The sequence below is a fragment of the Lates calcarifer genome, linkage group LG15, assembly GCF_001640805.2.
Source record: "Lates calcarifer isolate ASB-BC8 linkage group LG15, TLL_Latcal_v3, whole genome shotgun sequence".
Lineage (NCBI taxonomy): Eukaryota > Metazoa > Chordata > Actinopteri > Centropomidae > Lates > Lates calcarifer.
The window spans coordinates 10432648-10455020 of NC_066847.1; the positions used below are offsets into that span (position 1 = coordinate 10432648).

The 22373-nt window shown below is 41.3% G+C and overlaps 2 protein-coding genes across 3 annotated transcripts; one reads left to right on the plus strand and one right to left on the minus strand.

Moving 5' to 3' along the window:
- Window positions 1-1184: 1184 nt before the first annotated feature.
- Window positions 1185-6119, minus strand: m6pr (mannose-6-phosphate receptor (cation dependent)). Its single transcript, XM_018682701.2, has 7 exons — window positions 5772-6119; window positions 4163-4335; window positions 3794-3963; window positions 3530-3639; window positions 3271-3401; window positions 3061-3187; window positions 1185-2952 (listed from the first exon to the last, which is right to left on the minus strand). Exons 1-7 carry the CDS (start codon window positions 5775-5777, stop codon window positions 2830-2832), a joined length of 840 nt encoding a protein of 279 aa, XP_018538217.1. The 5' UTR covers window positions 5778-6119; the 3' UTR covers window positions 1185-2829.
- A 2722-nt stretch (window positions 6120-8841) lies between these two features.
- On the plus strand, window positions 8842-22100 carry arhgef5 (Rho guanine nucleotide exchange factor (GEF) 5). Of its 2 annotated transcripts, none has more exons than XM_018682699.2 (15): window positions 8842-9533; window positions 10095-13844; window positions 14529-14574; window positions 14884-14933; window positions 15699-16069; window positions 17181-17341; window positions 17546-17698; window positions 17840-17969; window positions 18093-18167; window positions 18293-18382; window positions 19113-19255; window positions 19428-19571; window positions 19658-19728; window positions 21117-21221; window positions 21346-22100. In XM_018682699.2, the coding sequence occupies exons 2-15, from the start codon at window positions 10115-10117 to the stop codon at window positions 21486-21488; spliced, it is 5412 nt and encodes a 1803-aa protein (XP_018538215.1). In that variant the 5' UTR covers window positions 8842-9533; window positions 10095-10114; the 3' UTR covers window positions 21489-22100. The 2 variants fall into 2 exon arrangements, with proteins under 2 accessions (XP_018538215.1, XP_018538216.1); XM_018682700.2 differs by having other exon boundaries at window positions 8846-9533; window positions 10095-13163.
- The last annotated feature ends 273 nt before the right edge of the window (window positions 22101-22373 follow it).

The window sequence follows — 22373 nt, forward strand, 5'->3', positions numbered from 1 at the left end:
TGATAAAAAAAACATTTTAAGGCAACAAATCAACAACAACAGATACAAATAACATCACTTTCACTTAACAATAAATAAAATGGTACTATGGAATCATGCGTGGATAACCTGTCAGTTACATTTCAGTTCCCATAGTGTAACATGTAGTCATTTTTTACAGAATGAGTATTGACATAAGGTGCAGTAACTCTGTGAAGAGAAAAATAACATCTGCCTTTGGATATAATATTAAAACAATCAATTAATAAATCAGTTTTATTTTCAAAAGAGAGAAATTACTCATTGCACTTTTGTAGACCACATTGCTGATTTGTTCTTTTAGCATTGGTACATTTCATTCTAATGGGGTAACTTAAGGTAGCCATAAGAAAAATTTTTCCTGACAAAATCTCACATTTTTTGTACAAATCCCGACTGTCAGACATCTATCATATGTATTCATGTATGTATTTTGTGTATTTTATTGTCAATGCATTTATTTGTTTTTGATTTTGGCAGTTTCAGTCCTCCACTGTATTTGGGTAGTTTGTAGTATATTTCATTTGGGATCCCCTATGCAATTTAAAATAAAGTTCTATGTTTTGAACAAGATTTGCCCAGATGAGTAGTAGTTGATTAACGTGAAGCTGACCAGTACACACTGGAGCTCATTAGGTGGCAGTAGAGGATAGTGGGGAGGCAGCGTGGAGCGGAATAATGTCAGAAGGTTGAAATATGTGCAGCTGGAAGCCAGATGTGAATGTATTCTTAGAGGTAAGCTGAGTCTGTGGCAAAATTATTAGTGGAGATGAAATTTATTTTAATCATATGACAATGAAGCATTGGAACAGCTCCAGGATTTGCCTAGACTTCATCATCATTTTCTTTAATTACCTCACCCCTCATGGCAGATGTTTCAATTCAATGAATGGTGGAAATAGTTTAGTTTTGTATTGTTGTATTGTTCTTTTCTGTTTCCCTGATCAAGGAAGCCGGTAAAGGTGACTGTTCCCTGAAACATCTGCCAAGATGAGGCGTTTGGTCAAGAAGAATCACACGTTAATTAAAATATAAATTACCAATAAAGTATATTGTGCATGTAATGTTTTTATTAAAACATTTTTTACATCCAGTAAATCTTCAAAGGTGAGTGCACTTTGGTGTGTACTGAGTTCATCACTACAATGGGCATGAATAAACTAGAAACCAGTTTAGTATTTTATTTTTAATGCAATCAGAAAACAAAAAGGTGTGTGATTTGAAGTCACCCTCAAACCAAACGTGCCATTATATCAGTCTAGAGTTCACTTCACTACAACCACAGGTGTAACCATTTCCACCAGGTCATAATTCAGGATATAATTCACTGAACCAAGCAAAGAAATGTCAACATTAATAAACACAAAAAACAAATAGGAGAAACAAACAAACTCAAGTGCTCACACTGACAGAAATATAGTAACTTAGTTCACTGACACCTCCTAACGTCGTTTTTCCATCAAGTTCAAAAAGCCTGCTTTAGTCCTTAGCAACAATTACAAGAGATTTTTGTAAAAATATCACAAACCTCATTATTGATATCCTCAGAACTATAACATTTTTACAGCTATATTATATTGATACAAGAGAATTACAGAAGATTAAGTGCTTTCATTGTGTGTCTCAGTAAAGAAGTAATATATCGGGCACAAAGCAGCCTGAGTATTTGGTCAAACATGAGTTTATGGACGATGAGGTTGGTGTGTGAACCTCGCAGTGCTTCTAGTGTCTGGGTCAGTTTTATTACGTAGGCAAAAAGATCAGAGTTTGCCCACTATAACACTCATTATTAAATGGTTTCATTATTATGAATCTTTCACAATGAATTTTCATTTATTCTTCAAAAAATACACATATATATTCTATCTATATATTGTACTTTTGGAAATCCTAAATGATAAATAACAGAATTCATGTACGAATCTCCTCTAATTGCCCTTCACTGGATAGTGACATCAATGAGGAAGGTTCAACAGGAATTTAATAGCATTGTTGATCTTACTGGCAAAAATTTAAGAGAATGATGGTTAGTTACAACTGTCAAGCTCAGATTTAAGTCAGGACATTGACGATACTAAGCATTTTAGGGAAATATTAGTATTAACGTAGAAGCTTTTCCCTATAATATGGGGGCAAAGGAAAATTCCAGACTAAAAATCTAATTCATTCCAGCTGTGGTTTTTGCAGTGATTCCTATTTGTGTAGCAATGCTGTAGGCATAGTCACAGTCTTTAAAATTAAGCTTTTACATTCTCATAGTACTTTCAAAACAAAACATAAACTAATTAAAGCCAGAGCACACAAGCAAAAGCCCTTGTGCGTTTTATAACCTGCAACTGTCAGTGCACAATCAGGACCCCAGGAAGAACAGGTTGCTGCGACCTGCACATACGTCAAACAACAATACTTAGCTAAGCAGAAAAAGATGAGCAATGTTACTGGGTTTAAATCACGTAGAAATCCAATCTTCCCTTATTTGTCAGATTTCTGTGGAAGAAAAGGTGCTCTTTATTATCACTTTCCGATCTTAAATTAATTACTCATTTGCCCGTCATCAAATAACAAGCATGAAATGCATTGTTTAGTGAAAAGACAAGTCTGTCAGCCCTGTGAGTAACATGCCCTCTGAAGTGACGTGCTTTTTTTCAGTAGTTGCCCTAGGCACAAGTCTGGAATATGCAACAAAACAGGTCCTGACTTAAACCAGCAAATGAAAACAGACTTGTGTCTAGCAGCAATTTCATCTAACCTGTGAGAGAGTAAACTGTGTCACACAGTGAAAATTTTTGTCCCATTTCTGACATATTGGGGTCACATAGGTAGTAAGTGGTCATCTCTCTCCTCTGGCTCTTCCTCCAAAGTGTCTTGGGCCACTCCCCTGTAAGCGGGGGATTCCTCTCGATTTCCTGACCGGCACACAAAGTCACACCCGTCCTGTAATGGAGAGTGGAAGAAGTTTGTTATGAATTTGGAAATTACACAAAAAAAAGCAAACAAAAATACGTCACCTGCTGTCTCACTAACGTCAATTATCAAGCTTACCGCTGAGAGGTTGCCAACCTCCACCCAGAAGGTGTAATTAGGGAATTGCTCCATCCCTTTGGCTCCAACAATCAGCCGCTGGTAGAGGAAGCCGCCAATGAGGTAAACAGCAACAAGACAGACCCCACTGTAAGAAGACAACGCTTATGATCACTCATCCTTTATAATATTTTATGCTCCAACATTAAGTGTTTTTGTGTCTTTACGCACATGATGAGTAATATGGAGCCAGTGCTGAGCTTGGACTCAACAGCTGGACACACCGCGCTGGAGTCCAGCTCAAACAGGTAGAAACACTCATGGTCCTTGTCCCTTTCCTCCAGAATCACCTCCAGGTTGCCCTGGGAGTGAGACAAAGGTAAATAAAAGGCAACATAGATTTAGAAAATGTGGTACATTCTTATGATCTAAATGCCCAGTAGTAGTTGGGAGTAACTGATGATTTAAAAGCCGTCTGTATTTCTTTTACCATTTCCACATTCCTGTCGCAGGAGATCATAATGGTGGCTCTCCTGTTTTCCTTGGAGCAGTGTCCTTCATATTTGTCTCCATTTTTGTACATCAACATCACCCAGTCACCTGGAAGGGCAGGAAAATACAAAACTAAAGCACTGTATGAAAGCGTGGGTCCCATCTCAAGAGTTATTTCAGCCTTAGTTTATCTCAATGTCACATTAAGACAAACACAGTCAGGTAAACTGAGGTGAAATTCTTCTATTTTGCACAGACTTACTTCCTCCAATGGCTTCTGTTGCGTTATACGAGCCAATCACAGTTGTTTTTTTTGCCTCTGCCTTGGTGTTGATTTGAATAACCCCAGCTCCTGGGATGCCCCCTGCATCCCCACACACCTGGAACCAATATGTGTAACTCCCCTCGTCACTCGTGGTCTCTACTGTAAAGCTGTAAACATGAGAACAAATTCCACTTAAACAAATAATAACATTTCAGGCAAAGTCACCACTTAATGTCAAAGAACTAAATTCTTCATCGAGGCTGGATTATCTATTCAGTTGGTGGAGATTTGTCATTTAATTGATAACAATCTAATGTCATATCAATGACACTGAATATGCAGGTAAACAGCTGAGTGATTTCTTACTTCTTGTTGATGAGTGGCGCTAGTCGTTTGAGGGCTGTCTGTTGTTTTTCAGAATGTAAGAGCAGTTTACAGTTGTCAGTACCCTCACTGGCATACACCCCACTCCCACACAGGACCAGCTGAACTGCCAGGGTCCACACCAGGAGGGGCCCTCCACTGGGACAGCTCAACAACTGGAACACATGTTACAGAAAAAAAATTAATCCACTGTCTTTTTTTTAAAAGAAAGATAATTATTTATTCCATATATAATTATTTTCTATTTGTTTGAAATTAGGGTTGGACAACATGATAATGTACATGGTGAGATGATATTAGCTGTTTACCATGAGAGATTTTATTCCATACTATTTACACTATAGTAGTATAAATATGGTGGTACTATTGTAGCAATCCCTTTTAGAGCTGAAAGGAATAGTGGATTAACTGAGCAACAACGTGAAACTATTTTGGTACAAGGTTAATCATTTCTCAGTCAAAAATGCCAAATATCTGCTGGTTCCAGTCTCTTAAATGTGACAATTTGCTGCTTGTCTTTGTCATATATGATGTTAAACTGACTGGATATGTCACGTGAGACTGACATGAGACTGATATTTGAGAAACTGCTGATTAATCAGTCAACTGAGAAAATAATATTAATGCACGTGCTAATGTAAGGTTTTTCATCACCTTAATTTGTGAGGTATTTAATAAGTCAAAAGCATTCCTGTCTGGTTATTTTATTCATTAAAAACATTTTTGGTTTTCCAGAAAGTTTATATTATATTAGTTTACATAATATTAGATATGTAGTTAGAGATATAAGTTTATACTCCATGAGTCATATACACGTCACTCACTTACTATTTCAGATCATTAACAGTTAAACTGCCTGAAGCAGAGCTGCAACTTACACATTATTCACTGTTTTCCACTATAATCACATGTGATCATCTTGAACCACTGAAAGCTGACAATTTAGCATGATGAATAAATTATTAATAGCTTATCAAATGTGCTAGTATTGTTTCAGCTCTAGTTAAAATTACAAATACTCCTACTGACGGGGGCTGCAACTAATTTTCTTTATCACTATCACTCATCATCTGATTGATTAATGACTTTGTCCATCAGATCACCAATAATAGTGAAAAATAACCTTTATAATTTAACACGTCCCAATGTAATGTCTTCGCATCACTGACAGATATTCGGTTTACTATCATGTATGACAAGGAAACAGCATAAAATCATAAAAGGGTTATTCGATAATCAAAAATATTTGCCGATTAATTCTCTATATTTCGACTATTTGATTAACTCGTTGCTGCAGCTCTACTTCCGACTAAAAGCAACATGTGCACTCGTTGAATGCTTCCTGAATTTTTAATTTATGAGGAAATATCTGCTAATTTCTTGGGGGGTAAAAACGATTTTAGGCAAAGGCTACGACATGTGAGGACAGAAAGACAGGACATGGAGCGTATATGCTTGCCGTGTAATTGGGAATAAAGTTGTTAAACTAAGTGTACAGTATGTAAAATGTTCGCGTGAGGCAATAAGTTTTCCTGAGGAGACTCAGTCCGTTAAACGCCTCTGTAACTTTTAGCAGTTATTATGCACCTACCTTCATGACTTCTCCCCCTGTGAACGAGTGGGTGAAGCTTCTTTGTTAGTTACAGTTTGACATACACGCTGACAGATGTTTAAAAATGTAGCCAGTTGCTGATGTAGTGAGCTTCCTCGCGCTAACGTTGCTTCCTGGTTGACTTTATCAGCGATAAAGCTTTTATTTTGCCATGCAGATAAAATAAAGTGAACGGAAGCGTAGTCAGGAGTTTAAAATATAAACGTCGTCAGCTGCGCGGTTTTCTGTCTTGGATAATAAACGTGTTTTTCCTCAAAATGTGCTAGGTGGATATCCAAGAGGCTAACCAGGCTACAGCAGCGGAGTGCGGAAGTGAAACTAAACACACATACACACACACACACACACATACACGAGGTATGTCACACACAAGCATGTGACCGTCTGAATGAAGCGCGACCAATGAGCTGCAGCTGAATCCGCACACCCGCATCAGCTGACCTGGGAGCTGCACAGTTCAATATTACTGGAAGAGCAAAAGTGGAAAAAAAAGAAAGAAAGAAATTACTGTTACAGTTACTTTGATAACGTATAGATGTTTTTCATTCAAAAAATAAAAATCAAAAAAATACTAAATTGAATTCCCAATGAGGGATAGCCTACTACATTGGCACGTGATTTAACCTTTGACCAATTCTCTTGATTCACCTTTGCTCAGGTAAATTACATTAGTTTTAAAATGTAGAGATTTTTGTAATATCTGTAGTAGTTGTCAAGATATTTCACCTCATGGTGGCGCTAGAGGAATGATCAGGGATTGATCCCAAAGTCCAATGGAGTCATCATCTGGGGGCCATGGCAAACCGTCTATTAAATGTTAAGACACTGCCATCAACATATCAGCAGAATTCTTTATTATTTTACCAACTAACATTAAGCTTTTTACACAGGAGTCCTCTGTGTTGTTGGTGTCTGAGTTACATTTTGGAGCTCCGTGACATTGCCATCAGTTATATAACTACTGCACCAACATACACTCAGTTGCCACCTAAATAAAACTAATGCAGTCTAAAACAATAATCCCTCACTTTGTTTTTGTTAGTTTGTTTTTTTAAAAGATAAGCGTTGATTCAACTTTATGTTAATTTTTTTATGCTGTAGTTTGTGGTGTACATTACCCCAACATCATAAGGTTGTATTGTGATTTAATTCCCTCCTTTCTTAATGTCATCTAAACCAAACTAAACTGCAGTCTCCAAAATGACCATAAAGTTGATTCAATGCCCCTTTATAACATCTTTTAACAAAAACAAAACATTACAATCTTCATGAAGGTAGAATTTATTACAAGACTGTTGTGTTGCACTGCATTAGTTTCATTTTTGTGTATAAGATTTCCTGGCAACTGTGGTAATTGTGTGTATTTTGTCACTGAAATTGCTTGATAATACGCAAGCACCCACTGTATTTAAATCAAATGATGGAGTTACAGTAGAGAGATGTATTACCACATTCTTCAAGTATGTTGTTTAATGAAATATATGTGTTGAAAATTGTTGAAAATATTTTGCTTTGGTAGTGACTAAATTAGTTACAAATAGTTAGAATAAGAATAAAAGTACATTAGTGTACCAGTTCCACATATACATATCCAGTATACTCCTTCAGTTCAATCAGTATTTTTCAAGTGTTTTCATTTACAGTAGTCTGTACCCCACCCCTCCAGCTTATCACCATTAATTTAAATACAAAACAGACTTTAACCTGTTTAGTGTTTGATCAAACTGATTTGCCTGAAACAATGCCCCATTCTTCTAATCATAGCATAATTTGCATTCCCCTGAATGAACAGTTTAAAATCATGAGATTAATAGTTAATCAGTTGTCCATGTGTCTTTTGCTGTGGTTTTATGGAGCTCTTTTTTAAAACACACTGTTCCTTTTTAATACAACAGTTCTGTCCATGAGGAAACTATTGGAATAAAAATACACAAGAAGTTTAGTTTGAACATGATTTAACAGACACATTTTTTTATTTTGCCATCATTATTAGCTTTTAATCTCAGAAATTAAATTCCTTATTTTATTGTGGGAGGAACCCAGAGTTAAATATCATTTCAGGCACCTTATGCTCACCTGGAGGACTGGCAACTGAGTGTATATGGCTGCCCTGTATTTCAAAGAATAGTTCAACATTTTGAGAAGTATTCTTATTTGCTTTCTTGCTGAGAGTTGGATGCAAAGACTGATAATTCTCTCTCTGTAATCTGATAAATATGCAACTATAGCCAGAGGTTGGTTATCTTACAGTATCTTAGCATAAGGTTTGTAAACAAGGGGAAACAGGAAGCCTGGTTTTGTATGAAGGAAACAAAAGCTTTTAGAGATGTTTCATATTTACCGTACAGACTTGAGAGTGGTATTAACTTTCTCATCTGGCTCTCAGCAAGACAACAAGTAAGGGTATTTCCCTAATCCTTTACATAATGAGTAGCCATAGGCAATCCTCAAACCTACTCCTTAACCCAACTAAAACTCATGTCCCCACCTCAAACTACATCACCATAAAACTGAATCAGCACCTGCAACACTGAACACCTCATGAGGGTATTTATTGTCTTATTTGACTCTATTTGTTTCAGTTTGGTGTATCTAATACACTGGCAGTGTAATCTGAATCGTAAACGTCAGCATCAAAACTTACATGAATCTAAATAAGAAGATGAAGGTAATGTGGAGGTGAAGAAAAATCAGAGAAGTTCTAACAGAGAGCAACAAAACAGGGAAACAGGTAGATAAGAAATTGATCATGGTTAGTTTTTATTGTATTTATATGGTAATGCTGATGACAGAGAGTCTCTGTGCTCCAGATCTTTAATCTCAGGTCACCTCGGTCGTCAATCAACATAGCCGAGCACTCACTGTTAAGGAAATAATTCACAGATCACCACCGTGATGCCTCTCCCCTGGTTTCCTCCTCTGTGATTGCCTCATCTTGGTTTTTTTTCCTTAAATAACAGTTTGTGTTTTCCTTATTTTCCCCTCTTTACTACCTCTCAAGGGAACACAGGGAAGTTTTTATAGGCCTCAGTGAGCTCCCCTCCAGCGCCTGTGCTCTAAATCCTCACTCTCTTTCTCCCCTCCCCCCACTCTCCCTTGTAGCCTTTGCCTTACCTGGCTGTGTGTGTCGTTCAGACACACCCGGCTGCTCCATATCAACCAATCGCTGCTCCATGAGACGCACACCAAGGAGGTGCACTTCCTGTGTTTCGTGAGAGAAGAATGGGGCAAGAGAGAGGAGAGAGTTGTGTATTTACTTTTTTTTTCTGGCCAGGGGGGGTCCTGTAGGCGGTAGAGGGGAGGGAAAAGGACTGAAGTAGTGGACAGACTCGACAGATTTTTTTGTTTGATTTATGGGAGATCTCCATGTTCAGCAACAGCGACTGAGAGGAGGACAAGACTGAGAGAAAGGAGGAGGGGAAAGATAAGTGTCAATCTGTTGAGACTTGTTTGGGAATTTGAGGGGAGGTGGGCAGAGACTGAGAGAGAGCCAGCAAGAGGGAAAAGCAAGGAGAGCACAGGCGTAAACATTAGGTTTTTCACAAGAGTTAAAGTGGTGAGAGAAAAAGACACAGGGGTTTCAGATTTATTTGAGAAAAGGAAGCTGCTTGCTGTGTCATTTAGACAATGTGAATACATGGAGTGAATTCTTATGTGTTGTGCAATCCCATGCTTTTGAGCTGAGCTGGAGTAGAGTGGAGTCGGGTGGGGGACTGGATCTCCCCAGGACGCCACATTCAGGTGAGTTGCCTTACTATTTTTTTCCATGGATTTCAGATGAACACTTATGTAGAGTGCTCCCAGTTTGAGCACAGATTTAAATCTTAGCTTAGTTGTGGTTTACATGTTACATGCCATGCCTATGTGTCACAGGCCTTTGCTTTCTGAGAGACTTCTTACGGTATGCCGTACTTTGCAGGTCTGTGCTGCATTCTTAGATAACTGCAGGAGGGTGTCACCTTTTCTCTGGCCTGCTTCTTTCTATTCTACTGTAAAGTTACTAAACAACTAGATATATAGGCTTAAAGTATCGTACAGCTTCTAGCTTGGAATTACATGTGTAGCTAAAATAACAGAATTACAGAGTGAAAACTGTAGAAGTCATAATTTTTGGAGGTAGCAGTAACATTCGTGGAGTATACAGTAGTTTTCCAGACAATTCATACTCTGTTAAATCAATTAAATATATAGTTTGTATAACCTCCTGATTTTGTTTAATTTGACCTGCATTTGAGTGATTTGTCAAAATGTCTAGACTGCTACTGCCCTCTTTCTAAACTGATGAGTGTTACTGTCTTCTAGGTTCTCCATATTATGGTACAATGGGGACCAAAAGGCCCAGCTGCACCCTCTTTGACACTGTATCTAACGTAAACACGTCTGACCGCAAGCTTCAGCCAGGTGGAAAAATCTCTCGGGATCCAAGTCCCAGGCCAGTGATGACTGCCCAGTCGGAGCGAGGGAGAGACAGCAACCGAGAAGAAGACCGCAGGAGGGAGAGAGAAATGAACAAAAAGAGAGACAAGGCGAGATACAAAAATATGGACCCACAGGAGAGACACTCTGACAGGGCCACTGCGCCCAGGGTGAGGGAGGGAGAGAGAGAGTGGAGGGAGAGAGAGCGGTGGCAAGAGGACGACAGAGGCAGGAACGGGCGGTTGCTGTCGAATTTGGAGAGGGATACTGAGAGAGAGGTGGAAAGGGGGATGAAGAAAGGAGACACGTTCCCCAGAATGACAAAAAGCAGCGCAGAGTGTAACAGGGGAATGATGTCTGCCACTGAGATTGATGACGAGAGAGGAGAGAGGAGGCAGAGGGATAGGCCGAAGCAAACAGAGACAGATGACTGGGAGAGAGAGAGAGAGAGGGCATGGCAGAGAGAGAGGCACAGAGAGAGGGAAAGAGAGGAGATCCGAAGCAGGCCGAAGGAGGAGGGGAGAAAAGGGTATCAGGAGTCTGATGTTTTTCAAGACAGGGGAAGAGAAGTGGGTGATACCTGGGACAGAAGAGAGAGAGATGCAGCAAGAAAAAGAGAAAAGCCGAGGCCTAACATGGGAGAGAGGGAGGCCAGGATGCCTTCCCCGCGCAGGCGAAGAGACAGAGACATGTACTCAGACAGAAAGGAGAGGGAAGAGGCACAGAGGAGAGAGGGAAAGAGGGACACCAGGAGCGAAGGGGACAGCGATGAGCGAGAGTTGAGGAGGGAAAGAGTGAGGGACAAAGAGAGGGAGGTGATATATCAACACAGCAGAAGCGAGGGCGACAACAAGGGCAAAAGAGCGAGGGAGAGGGACCGGAATAGGCTGGGAGACAAGGAGGAGGACAGGCAGAGGTACAGAGACAGGGACAGAGAAGCCGAGAGATCCAGGAGGAGGGCAGTGGAAAAAGAAAGGGAGAGGTACAGGGATGCAGACAGGAGACCAGCAAGGGAGGCAGAGAGATGGAGGGAAAGTGGGAGAGACTTGAAGAACGACAGAGCGTGGTCAAGTGACAGGAGAGATGATGACAGATACAGAGAGCAGAGGAGAGACAGGGACAGGAAGGAGAGAGAGGCCGATCCTAGGTGGGATGACAGAGCAGGCAGAAGCAGCCGATCCCAGAACAAGACGCCTCCTATGGTGCCACCACAATCCCAGAGCAGCGGAGAGTGGAGCAGCGACATGGACAGTGAGACTAGGTACAAGAGCGGCAGGGACAGTTATGAAGAGAGGGAATCGGGGAGGGAGGGCACTACTGAGAGAGATAGAGATGTGGAAGAGCAGAGGGCTGGTGAAAGAAGGGGACAAACAAGAAGTGAAAGACAAGAAGTGACAGGCAGTGCGCCAGAGCAAAGGAGGATGTGGTTAGAACCGCAGAGGGGCAAGAATAGTAAAGAAGAATTTCTAGATGGAGAGAGAGAGAGACATGTGGGGCGGAAAGAGAGCTCAGAGTCACTGACAGAGTGGAGAGGAGAGGGGCAACGAGTAAAAGAGGAACCAGATGAGAGGTACTTGGATCAGAGCAGTTACAGGCAAAGGCATGCAGGGAGAAATGAGTTCAGGGTAGGCACAGAGAGGGAGATGGAGGGTGTAAGTGTGGATGAAGAGGACCTGGGGGAGGTCTGGAGAGAGACAGATAAGGGAGGGAAGGGACATCTGTCCAACAGCAGTGGTGGGCTAGAGGGAAACCAGCGGAGGGATGTGGAGGGAGAGAACATGACAGATAACACAGAGGAGAGTGACAGAGAGGAAGAGGGTTGGGGTGATAATTTGGCCTGCTACAAGAAAGGAGGAAGTGAGTCAGGGTGGAGGCAAGACAGAGACAGCATGCTGTCAGGAGAGGACGGCTTTGTGACCGTGTCCAGCGGCGGAGACGAGGAGGACGAGAAAGAGGAAGATGAGGAGTTTGAGGACTGTCAAGAGTTCTGGGAGGGTAGGGTCGCGTATGACCGACCCTCACCTGTTGGCTTTGAGGTGTGTGAGGGAGATGAGGAGAGGGAAGGGGGAAGGACAACGGGGAGGGAGGTTGACGAGGAGGAATGGGGAAGGGAGAAGCAACGAAAGTACGTCTTCTGTGTGATTGGGCAAACTTTACCACGGTCAAATCCTGCCGAGACGTCACTGTCACAAGCTGATCCGACAGGAGGTGTGGAAAGCAATGAGCCAAATATAAAAAGGTGTCACCGTAGCAGGGATGACCAGCATCTGACACTGAGCAGAAATGATGAATACCAGATCATCAACAACAAAGACACAAAAGGAAAGAGTGAGCAGGACATGACAAGAGAGGAGAGGGTCGTCACAGGAGAAACAACTGAAGTGGATATCAAATACAGAGCATCTCCAGAGCTTCAGGACACAGAGACTGGAGAGGAAATGAGGAGCAAAGTGGAGCGCCTGCATGCTGAAATAGGGCAGATTAAAAGAGACTCACAGACTGAAAGACTCCTCACAGAATGGCGGGAGAAAAATAAAGACCTGGACGAAAGAAAAAGGGAGCAACTTTCTCCGGTCCCGAGTAATCCTTATGCTGATGTTTGTTCTGAGGCCAGTTTTGAACAAATTCAACCCATCCTGGATGGGTTAAACACTGCAGCAATGAGTCCTGAAGAGGTGGAGGCCATTCGAATCCGAATGAGTGGGGCGTGGAGCATGTCCGAGGAGCCCAAGCGGCATTCCCAAGCCCCCCACCTCAAATGGGCCAAAGATGTGGTTCGAGAGATCCTGGGACACTCGGAGGAGCAGACTGTGGATGAACCAAACTCAGAAGAACGGGTAGACCAGGCGGAGGACAAGCAACAGCAGGAGGAAGTTGTTAAAGTGACAACAGACCAACAGCACTCTGAGCCAGAGCTGGAGGAGGACGAGCCGCTGGAAGTGGAGGGATTGAGAGGTATGGGGCAGAGCCAAGCTGACATGCATGCTGACCAGTTTAGAGCTATGCATGGCGTCACACCCACACACACTCATGCTGACACACTGTTAGACACAGAGGGGAAGGAGGATCACAATCTGGACAAAGAGACTGAGCCTTCTGGCCACCTTCAGTTAGAAAAGTCAGACATAGAGTTGACAATTACTCGAGAGGGAGGAGAAGAGGTTACGTTGTCAGAAATAGAAAAAGAAGAAAGCAGGAAGAAAGAAGTGGAGATGTATTTATCTGTGAGCACCACACTGTATAAGCCTAACAGCTGCCCCATTCTTAATTATGAATCTGATTCTGACCTCCTCGTCCCCTCCAGAGAGGGTGAGAGCCACGATGAGGGGGACAAAACGGGGGAGAGTGAGGAGGAAAGGCAGGAAGGGGAGCCTGAGGAGAAGGGTATGGCAGCAGAGATGGGAAAGACGGGAGTAGGGGAAGAAACTGAAGGGGACAGCACAGGGGGAAATGACAGGGAAATGAAAGAGGGGACTGTGATGAGCACCTGCAGTTTCCGATATTTGGGTCCTGAAGCCCGAATACGAAGGAGGGGAATCCGTAAAACCACTGAAAGAAGACATGGAGTGCTTGTGGACGTGGAAGAAGAGGAAGGTGTTGGGAGGGATCGCAGAACCAGAATATTTTCTACAACAGGTAAAGACAGAAGATTGAGGACGGGAACACTGGTTATCTGCTGAAATCAGTCAAAATGTTTAATAATTGCCTCACCTGTCCTGTGACATTAACCTTTTCATTTCTGTCTAAGTCATCTTTAGCAGGCTGACAGATTCTTGACTAAACTACCCACTGAGGAAATAACCCTCAAGTTAACATATGTGCTTTTCTTCTTCCTCATGTCATGTCCTATGTTTTGTCTGACATCATTTTGTATCATATCAACCACAGAACCAAAAATCTAAGGTAGACATCTGTTAGTAGTGTTATCATTGCGCTGATCTGGACACATCACAGTACCTTTTAAACTGGAATGTGCGTCACTGTGTTGTGGTTAAAGGTAGTGGGTGGAGATAAGTGGAGGTGGAGAGAGCACGAGCTAAAAGGCTCAGGTCGATCCCTCATTAAGACATAACACGAGAAGCTCAAGTTTTGGAAACACATAAATCTCTTCTGTAATGCTTTTTGTAGCAGGATCACTACATTAAGTAACCATTATTTATTTTATTTATTAACTATTTATTTATTTATTTTTGTCTTTTTGCTTGTTTTTTTTTCATTCCTTTTTTTTCATCCATCCAAACGGTTGCTGTAGTTTACAGTAAATTCGTTTGACTATGCTGTTATATAACGTTTCGACGAATGGATACTATTTTATTGCAGATGATGATGACGATCGGAGCAAAAGCTGGGGAGAAGTGGAGCTGAGGTGAGTGAAACAATCACACACAAATGATAAATCTAGTTGGGATACATGTTAAAGTAAAGCAGTGGCAAGGACCTATCTACTTCTTTCACATATTTAAATATATGTATTAGTATAAATTTAATGTAACTTTATTTTGACTGATATAAAAACTTTTAGGGTTTAGCTGTAGTGTCAGGAATCACTCAGTACAATCTAATATTTTTTACATTCAATTTAAATGTTTTTGAAACCTTTTTTTGTCAACTCTTTTTAAAACAATCTTTGTGGTTATAAACAATTTGTTGTTGTGACTCTTTCTTGGCAATGTAGGAATGTTTTGGACACAATCGGAAGACGGAAAAGGAATTCAAAGTTTTTCAGTGAGTATCTCTATTGCTCCTTTATTTTTGTTTAATGCAGGTCATGCACCTTAAAAGTCTTACATGAAGTCTTATGGGGAAAGTCAAATGCATCATCCTTATTCAGCAATTCACTGTTGCACATGACTTCCTGTAAAAGTATAATTAGTGCCAGTTAATTTAAGGAATCACTGGTAGTTTTGTTTTAGAGTAAATCTTAAGACTGATTATTAGAGAGGGCTGTGTGGGCGACGGTGACGTCTCTTCAGATCAGATCTTACTTGTCTGTGGCCAGGAAAAGAATGACGCGGATGAGCATTTCCCTTCAATGAGTGTGATTCATTTCTGTTTGAATACAGTTTCACTAACTGTTTATCTCTTACTCAGTACATTGGCTGCTGAATTTAAACAACATAAACAAACGAGAGGAAATCTGTGCGCAGTTTACTGTAGGCTCACACCATTTAAAAAATGGCAGCAGTTCTTTGAACCTATGATTCACATAGATATTGCGAGAAGTGGGGCAGGTGTGAGCGCTGTATATGTGTGTGTCTGTGCAAGTCACAGACAGGTTTCTGCAAGCATTCATATCTCCTTGTAACTTGAGAGAAAAACAACTGCTACTTTGCTTTCCGACAAGTATGTGCAAAAGGAATGTCAAATGCAAACAACTCCTCTTGGCTAACGCAGTTCCTCTCTCTGTCTACCTATCTTCTTCCCGTACCTTTATTTTCTCTTCTCTCCTCTATCTTTCCTTGTCTGTCTCACTTCCTCTCCTTCTCCAAGATGCCGCCCAGCTCTACCAGCAGTACAGCGAGGCGGCACAGAACTTTGAGATCCTGCGCCAGTCTCGCTCCGATGTCCTGTCTGTGTGCGAGGACAATACGCCCTCTCCCGCTCCCTCGCCTCCCCCTGCCCGCAGACCTCTACCTCCCCTGCCTCCCGTCCCGCACCCTCACTCCTTGTCCCACACTGGCTCCATCACCAGCGTCAAAAGCTTGCCTCTTCCTGAGCCCCCCAGGAGCGAAGGCAGGCCTTCCTCTCCACGTCTCTCCATCTCACTCGCGCAGTCGCCCACGCTGTGGCGGGACCTGCCAGGGGTCAGGAACAGTGGCGAGCTGGAGGAGCTCACGGAGGACCAGAGGCGACTACAGGAGGTATCACACTGTCTTACTGCGCACATTAAAGTCGAGTCACCATGTATGAAGGATTCTGCCTTTGGATCCCCCTGAATTTCACTGAGGCAGGATTGTTGTGCCTGTAACTTTCAGGTGAATGAAGTGCAAACCCTCACGTAGTGCTTTTCACATTGCTGTATTTGGAAGTTTCAAAATGACCAAAATCACGCATTAACACCCCTTTGGAAACTTACTTGCACAACGTTCGTGCTTGAATGAAATTCAGGAGAATCCTCTGGGCATTGAAGTATGTGACGGTTATCTTCCTTTTTCCCTGCGGCTTTACTTCCTGTTACAGCTTGTTTGATGGGTTTAAATCTTGATCAGGTTGGAAACTCAGATTAGCAACAAAAATAGTTTTTTCTTCTACCTACAGTTAAGATTAAGCAATGTGAGAATTGCTTAGTCTGACGGTTTACACTTCATGCACTGGAAAGTTACTGACACAACATTCCCGCATCAATGAAATTCAGAGAATCCTCCCTTATGGTTACATTTAACTTTCCCTGCAGCTTTACAGATTTTTTGATTATGAAATGCATCGTTGGATGTTTTTAAAGTAAATTTCACAAGTTATTGTTTTGGTGACTCACCCCCTTGAACTTGTTGACATCTTTCAAGTGACCAGACCACTTTGGGCGTCATTTCAAATCAGCAGCTCCTCTATTGTTTCATTTGATGGTGACTTTTGGGAAACGGTGTGACTTACATGAATCACCATCTTACTATTATTGCCTCACACCTCAAACTGCTAAAATCACGCAAAACATTTGGACTTTCCTCATCCCAGAATAACCCCCTCTCATTAATACATTTTTTATTGGCAGAACAGTGTCTCTTGCCAGGAGATGTGATTGTGTAAACATGTTACATTTCTCTGGTACTGGAGGTGTTTGCCTGTGAACCTGAAAACAGACATGCTTCTGAGCTGGAACTGGAGCTGTTGTGAAATCATACCCTTATGTTAGTCACATCCTTTTCAAAGCACCCCAGCCTCCTGAGACAACTCCTTACTTAGTAACTATAATTTACTGTCTAGATGTGTAATGCTTTTCTCCTGCATTTCTCTCCTTTCTGTTTCGCTTTTCAGGTGAGATTTGAAGTAGTGACATCAGAGGCCTCCTACTGCCGGAGTTTGGACATCGTCGTTGAACACTTTGTCAAGTCAAAGCAGTTGGGGGCACTGTTGACCACTCAAGATAGAAACTGGCTGTTTTCCAGGCTGGCTGATGTTCGTGCTATCAGCCACAGGTTAGAAATGTTAAACATTTACTAGGGCAAGTTTTTTTGTTTTTTTTTTTTCCTGTTGAGCTGAAGCTGTATTTCTACATATAGATATACCTCTCAAGAAAAATCATTTATATCTAACATGAGTAAGCGATGATCAACCAGATCAGTTTCACAAATCTGAGGGAGAAATAAGTTTAAAACACATCTTTATGGTTTTTGTTGTAGTTTTTTGTCAAAGCTGGAGGAACGGGTGGAATCAGACATGGTGCACTTCACTGTGTGCGACATCATCACTCGGCACTGTCAGCGTTTCAGAATGGTTTATGTGCCCTACCTCACCAACCAGTCCTATCAGGATGCCACCTACCAGAGACTCATGTAAGCCATCCAGTTAAAATCCAGTGACAACCACAGCAGGACCATGCAGTGCACTCTCCCTGAGACTGATACTGAAAATTTCCAGCAGTAAATGTGATTTCCAGTTGATAAAAACTTCAGCTACTGTCTGCATTCTTTCAGGAATGAGAATCAAGGGTTCAAGCGGATTGTGGAGAAATTAGAGAGGAGTCCTGTTTGTCAGAGACTTCCTCTTCGTTCCTTCCTCGTCCTTCCTTTCCAAAGGATCACAAGAATAAAGCTGCTGGTCCAGGTATGTGCATGTGTGCATGTGCATGTGTGTGCAGGCTCTGTGAAACCATAAAGGTCGATGGTTCACAATATGTTTCGTCCTGTTCTGTTTTATCTAACCCCAACCACCACTATTTCTGTCCAGAACATTGTGAAGAGAACAACTCCAGGCACTGTGGAGGCAATGCAGGCCATCAAAGCTTTGAAACTTCTGGAGAAGGTACAGGAGGAGCCCACTCCCACTTTATATTAACGTATTATTTAAATATGGCTGTAAAATATCCTAGTTGTTTTTGGACTGCTCTGTGACAAATCTGCTTCTTCTCTCATTCATCGCTCTTTTAGCTGATTCAAGAGAGTAATGACAGCATCTCTCAGATGAAAAGCATCGAGTCCCTGGTCTCTCTTAGTGCTAAGGTGGACTTTGAGTGTAGGGTAAGTAATGAGCAAAGGAATAACGGGAGAAAATCAATGGTGATATCATATTATTGTTTTACAAAATTCTCTTGTCTTGATATTTTTCCCAGCAAATTGTAATTCAAATGAACAAAATAACATACTGATGTTGTCATTGCATGTGTTTTATGTGGCATAATACAAACACATGAACATAGTCATTTGGCCTGAACATTAACTGAATTATTGTACATTTCATTTTGCGTATTTGTGACATATTATGATATACCAACATTGAAAAACAACATCATGACATTGATTTTGACCATAATTTCCAATGTTAATGAGTACATTTCATGGGTGTTTGTAGTGATGTTTAAGGAAACCACAACAAAGTTAATATTTCACAAAATTATCTAAACTCAAGGCCTACTTACTGGCTTTTTAAGGAGCTTTCAACGTCATCAGGGTCTTCATGGAGTTAACCTAGCTGTCATGGAGATGACTCCGTTGGCATCATATGATCTACAGTCATGTGATATTTGGTGGTCATAGAGTATATATGACAAAAATACAACTAACCATGAGATGTGGTTGAAAAATCCAGAAAAAGTTAGTAAGTAGGCCTTGAGTTAAGATTTTGTCAAACTGCTATTTCCATGGTTGAAAAATGAGCTCTCACACTCAAAATGAATGACAGGCTAACATAATTATCTTTTGTCTCTCTATTTTCTGTGTGTGTGTGTGTGTGTGTGTGTGTGTGTTACAGACTCTCCCTCTGATCAGTCAGTCTCGGAGGTTGGTGCGAGAAGGCCCGGTCACTGAGCTGATGGATTTCTCTCTAAAAGACACAGAGAGGAGCGTTTACTTGCACCTATTCAATGACTACTTGCTACTGTCACTACAAAAAGAGTGAGTCAACAAGCATGTCATTTTGTAGCATTAGAATAATCCATCACCATCTGGCAGGTCCCTGATTTGCCATATCCTGTTTTCCTGGTAGTCCTTTATCTAATCTTCAATCATATCACATTTTTTTCCGCACACCATCTCATTTCTCTCTTTCGCTGTCTGCTGTTTCCAGAGGGGGAAAATTCACAGTAATCGACCACTCTCCTGTATCAGACCTGCGTGTAGAGAACTGCCGTGTCAAACTTCACTCCTTACAGAAGAACCTGTTCCGGCTGCACATGTCAAACAAATCCCTGTTGCTAAGGACTGACACACAGTAAGAGACTGGGACAGTGGCAGGAAATGTCTGAAGTGGGAAAAAATGTCAGAGAATATACCAATCTTTGCTTTTTCCCCCTTCAGGAGTGATAAGCTACGTTGGATATCCGCTCTCTCCCGGCCACAACCTGAAGTAGATTTTTCCGCAGCTCAAGGTAAACTATGTATCCTGGTTTAGATGTTGAATACTAAAATAAAATGGCAGTATGTGTAGATCACCAGGAAGACAGGAGGGAGGATTTAAAAACCACATTTATGCCATATCAGACAAACATGAGTGGGCAGGTAGAGAAAAAGTGTTCACGTCAGCCTGTGAGTTAAATACAAGTTGGAAACATGGGGAATTTCCAAAAGTTACAAAGCCCCCAATACAATCTTTGACCAACCTGGAACAACATAGTGTGAAGGGAGCATTTCATGCAATGGACTTTTCTCACAATGAAGAATTATGACTTATCAATGAATAGGTGTAACAAACAACAGATGTTAAGGTTGACTCACTGGATAACAAACTGGGGATTCTTTAACGTTATTCGTTAAGCCTGTCTTTTTCTGCTCGCTATGACAAGTCAAAATGTCCTCTGTAGAAAACATGTCCATCAGCACCCACAGCTCTGCTGCACTTGTAGTGAATGAAAAGTACATTTTATGTGCAAGTACATGTTTTTATGCAAAAATAAGCAAGTGTCATTAGAGGCTGACAAAGATAAACAAAACATAATTTACTACACAAATGACTTGGTGTCTCAAAAGAACACTTCATTTTTAAAATGGATGTTCCAAAGTGTATTTTGTGCAGTTTGTCCCACACACGTGGCACCCCACACAGGGAATGTTAAGTTGTTTTCACCTACCAGCTAATCAGGGAATAATTTGCAACTCGCATCCCAGGTGAATGCAGTTAACTGAGTGCCACAGGAAATCATTCCTAATTCCTAATTTTATCTGCAGAATTTAATTTAAATAATGTAAATGTCTGTAAATATCAACAATGTATGTAGTGTCCATGTGTCTTTATTTCTTATTTTTTGAGGATTCTGATTATGATACCATTAACAGCTGGTGGAAAAAGTAATCCTCTGGGTTTAGTCCACCATAACTGAGTGCTACTGTGCTAGAGTGTTTTGCTAATTACTGATAATGGTAGAATGGACATTTTGAATTTGAGTTTTTCTGACTTGTTTTCCTGAATGCATGATGTTAAAAGCCCTGCACAGCTATGCAGGTGTTTTTAATTACTCTGGTTGATTAGACATCTAGTCAGGTGGAAGTTGGGTGGTGCTATGCTGTGAATTACATGTTGTCAACAAACTCTATGTGCCTGTAAGAATTATAGAGGTGTAAATTGAGGGAGGGAGAGATCAGTAGTGCTGTGTTGTCACAGTCCTGTTTAAGTTCTGTCTAATTAGGCAACATAAGTGAAAACACCTGTGAGTGACCTGCCTGACAACAGTAGATTCACTCAGCATTCCAGAATTAGTTGAAGTGACCAAGTTATCTTTATGACTGTAGGTTTAACCTCTTTCATCTCCTTCCCCTGCAGATTTTCCACAGATGCAGTGTATTCGAGCCTTTGTTGCCCAGCAGTCTGATGAGCTGTCTTTAGAAAAGGCTGACATCATTCTTGTACACCAACAGAGCAGCGACCGTAAGATCCTCACACTGCCTTTTCCATCATTTACCTCTCATGAAGTGCCATTCACCTAGCCACTGTTTGATTGTTGCACAGAATAAGCATTAAATTCCTTCGTGCTGGATTCTCTTTTTCACAGATTGGGTTGAGGGGACCAGGCTGTCTGATCGGCATTATGGATGGGTACCCGAGTCCCACTTGGAAACCATTACCAACTCTAGAGTCCGACAACGCAACCTGTCAGATGCGCTCAAACTTACAACTGCGACAGCTGCTGTCTGAGCAGGACGCTCAGAGTGGGACTAAACAGACTTCTTGGATGCAACCTAAAGGATGAGACTCAGTTGTCTGCTTCAAACTGCTGGAAAATTGACAATGGATTATTCAGTGAACCAAATGGGAATTTATGTGTGCAGCAACTGAAATGCTGGAAGAATGCATCTCAGCGTAGCATGGCCTGTTTCACTTGGTGAAGCAATATATTGCGACAGACCAATGAATGAACTGTTGAGGCCTGCCTGAAAGACATTAAAAGTGTTGTGATTGTATTTAAGTGTCATCTACGTCTCAATGTTGTGTGTGAGATAATAAGTCAGTGGGCAGGTGTTTTTATAGAAACATTTTCCAAGAGAGATTACCTTTTTCCAAGAAATGTTAATTTGGAAAAATGTATTATTGCTTCTGTATACTGACCTGAATCTAATAAATGAATGAATGAATGATAATGAATAAATTTTTGATGCACGTCTATTGAAAATTGAGCCCCTGCATGCAGGAGAGCTGAGGGAAATTGTGCAAAAGCAATTCAAAGATGTACAGAGCTATATAGGTTATACAGTGAGGACATTTCAAATTAACTCAGATTTGTGGAATAAAAATCACTTTTGAACATAATGAGAATGAGCTGTGGCTTTTTCTTTTTTCATGAAAGCAGTTTTGATCACTTGTAGATATAACAGTCACAATTTGTACAGTAGCAGCAATGTTGCACGTTCGCAGCGAGCCTTTACCACTTTGTTCAATTACTGGCATGTATCTGCAGGAGTTGTTTACAGGACAAAGTGAACAGTGCAGAAAATGGGGAAAAAAGTATGCACGGTAAGCACGTAGCCTGGCTGAGGCGTGGCCGTAGGCGTGAGCCCACTGCGGCCAGATCCAGTTTTCAAG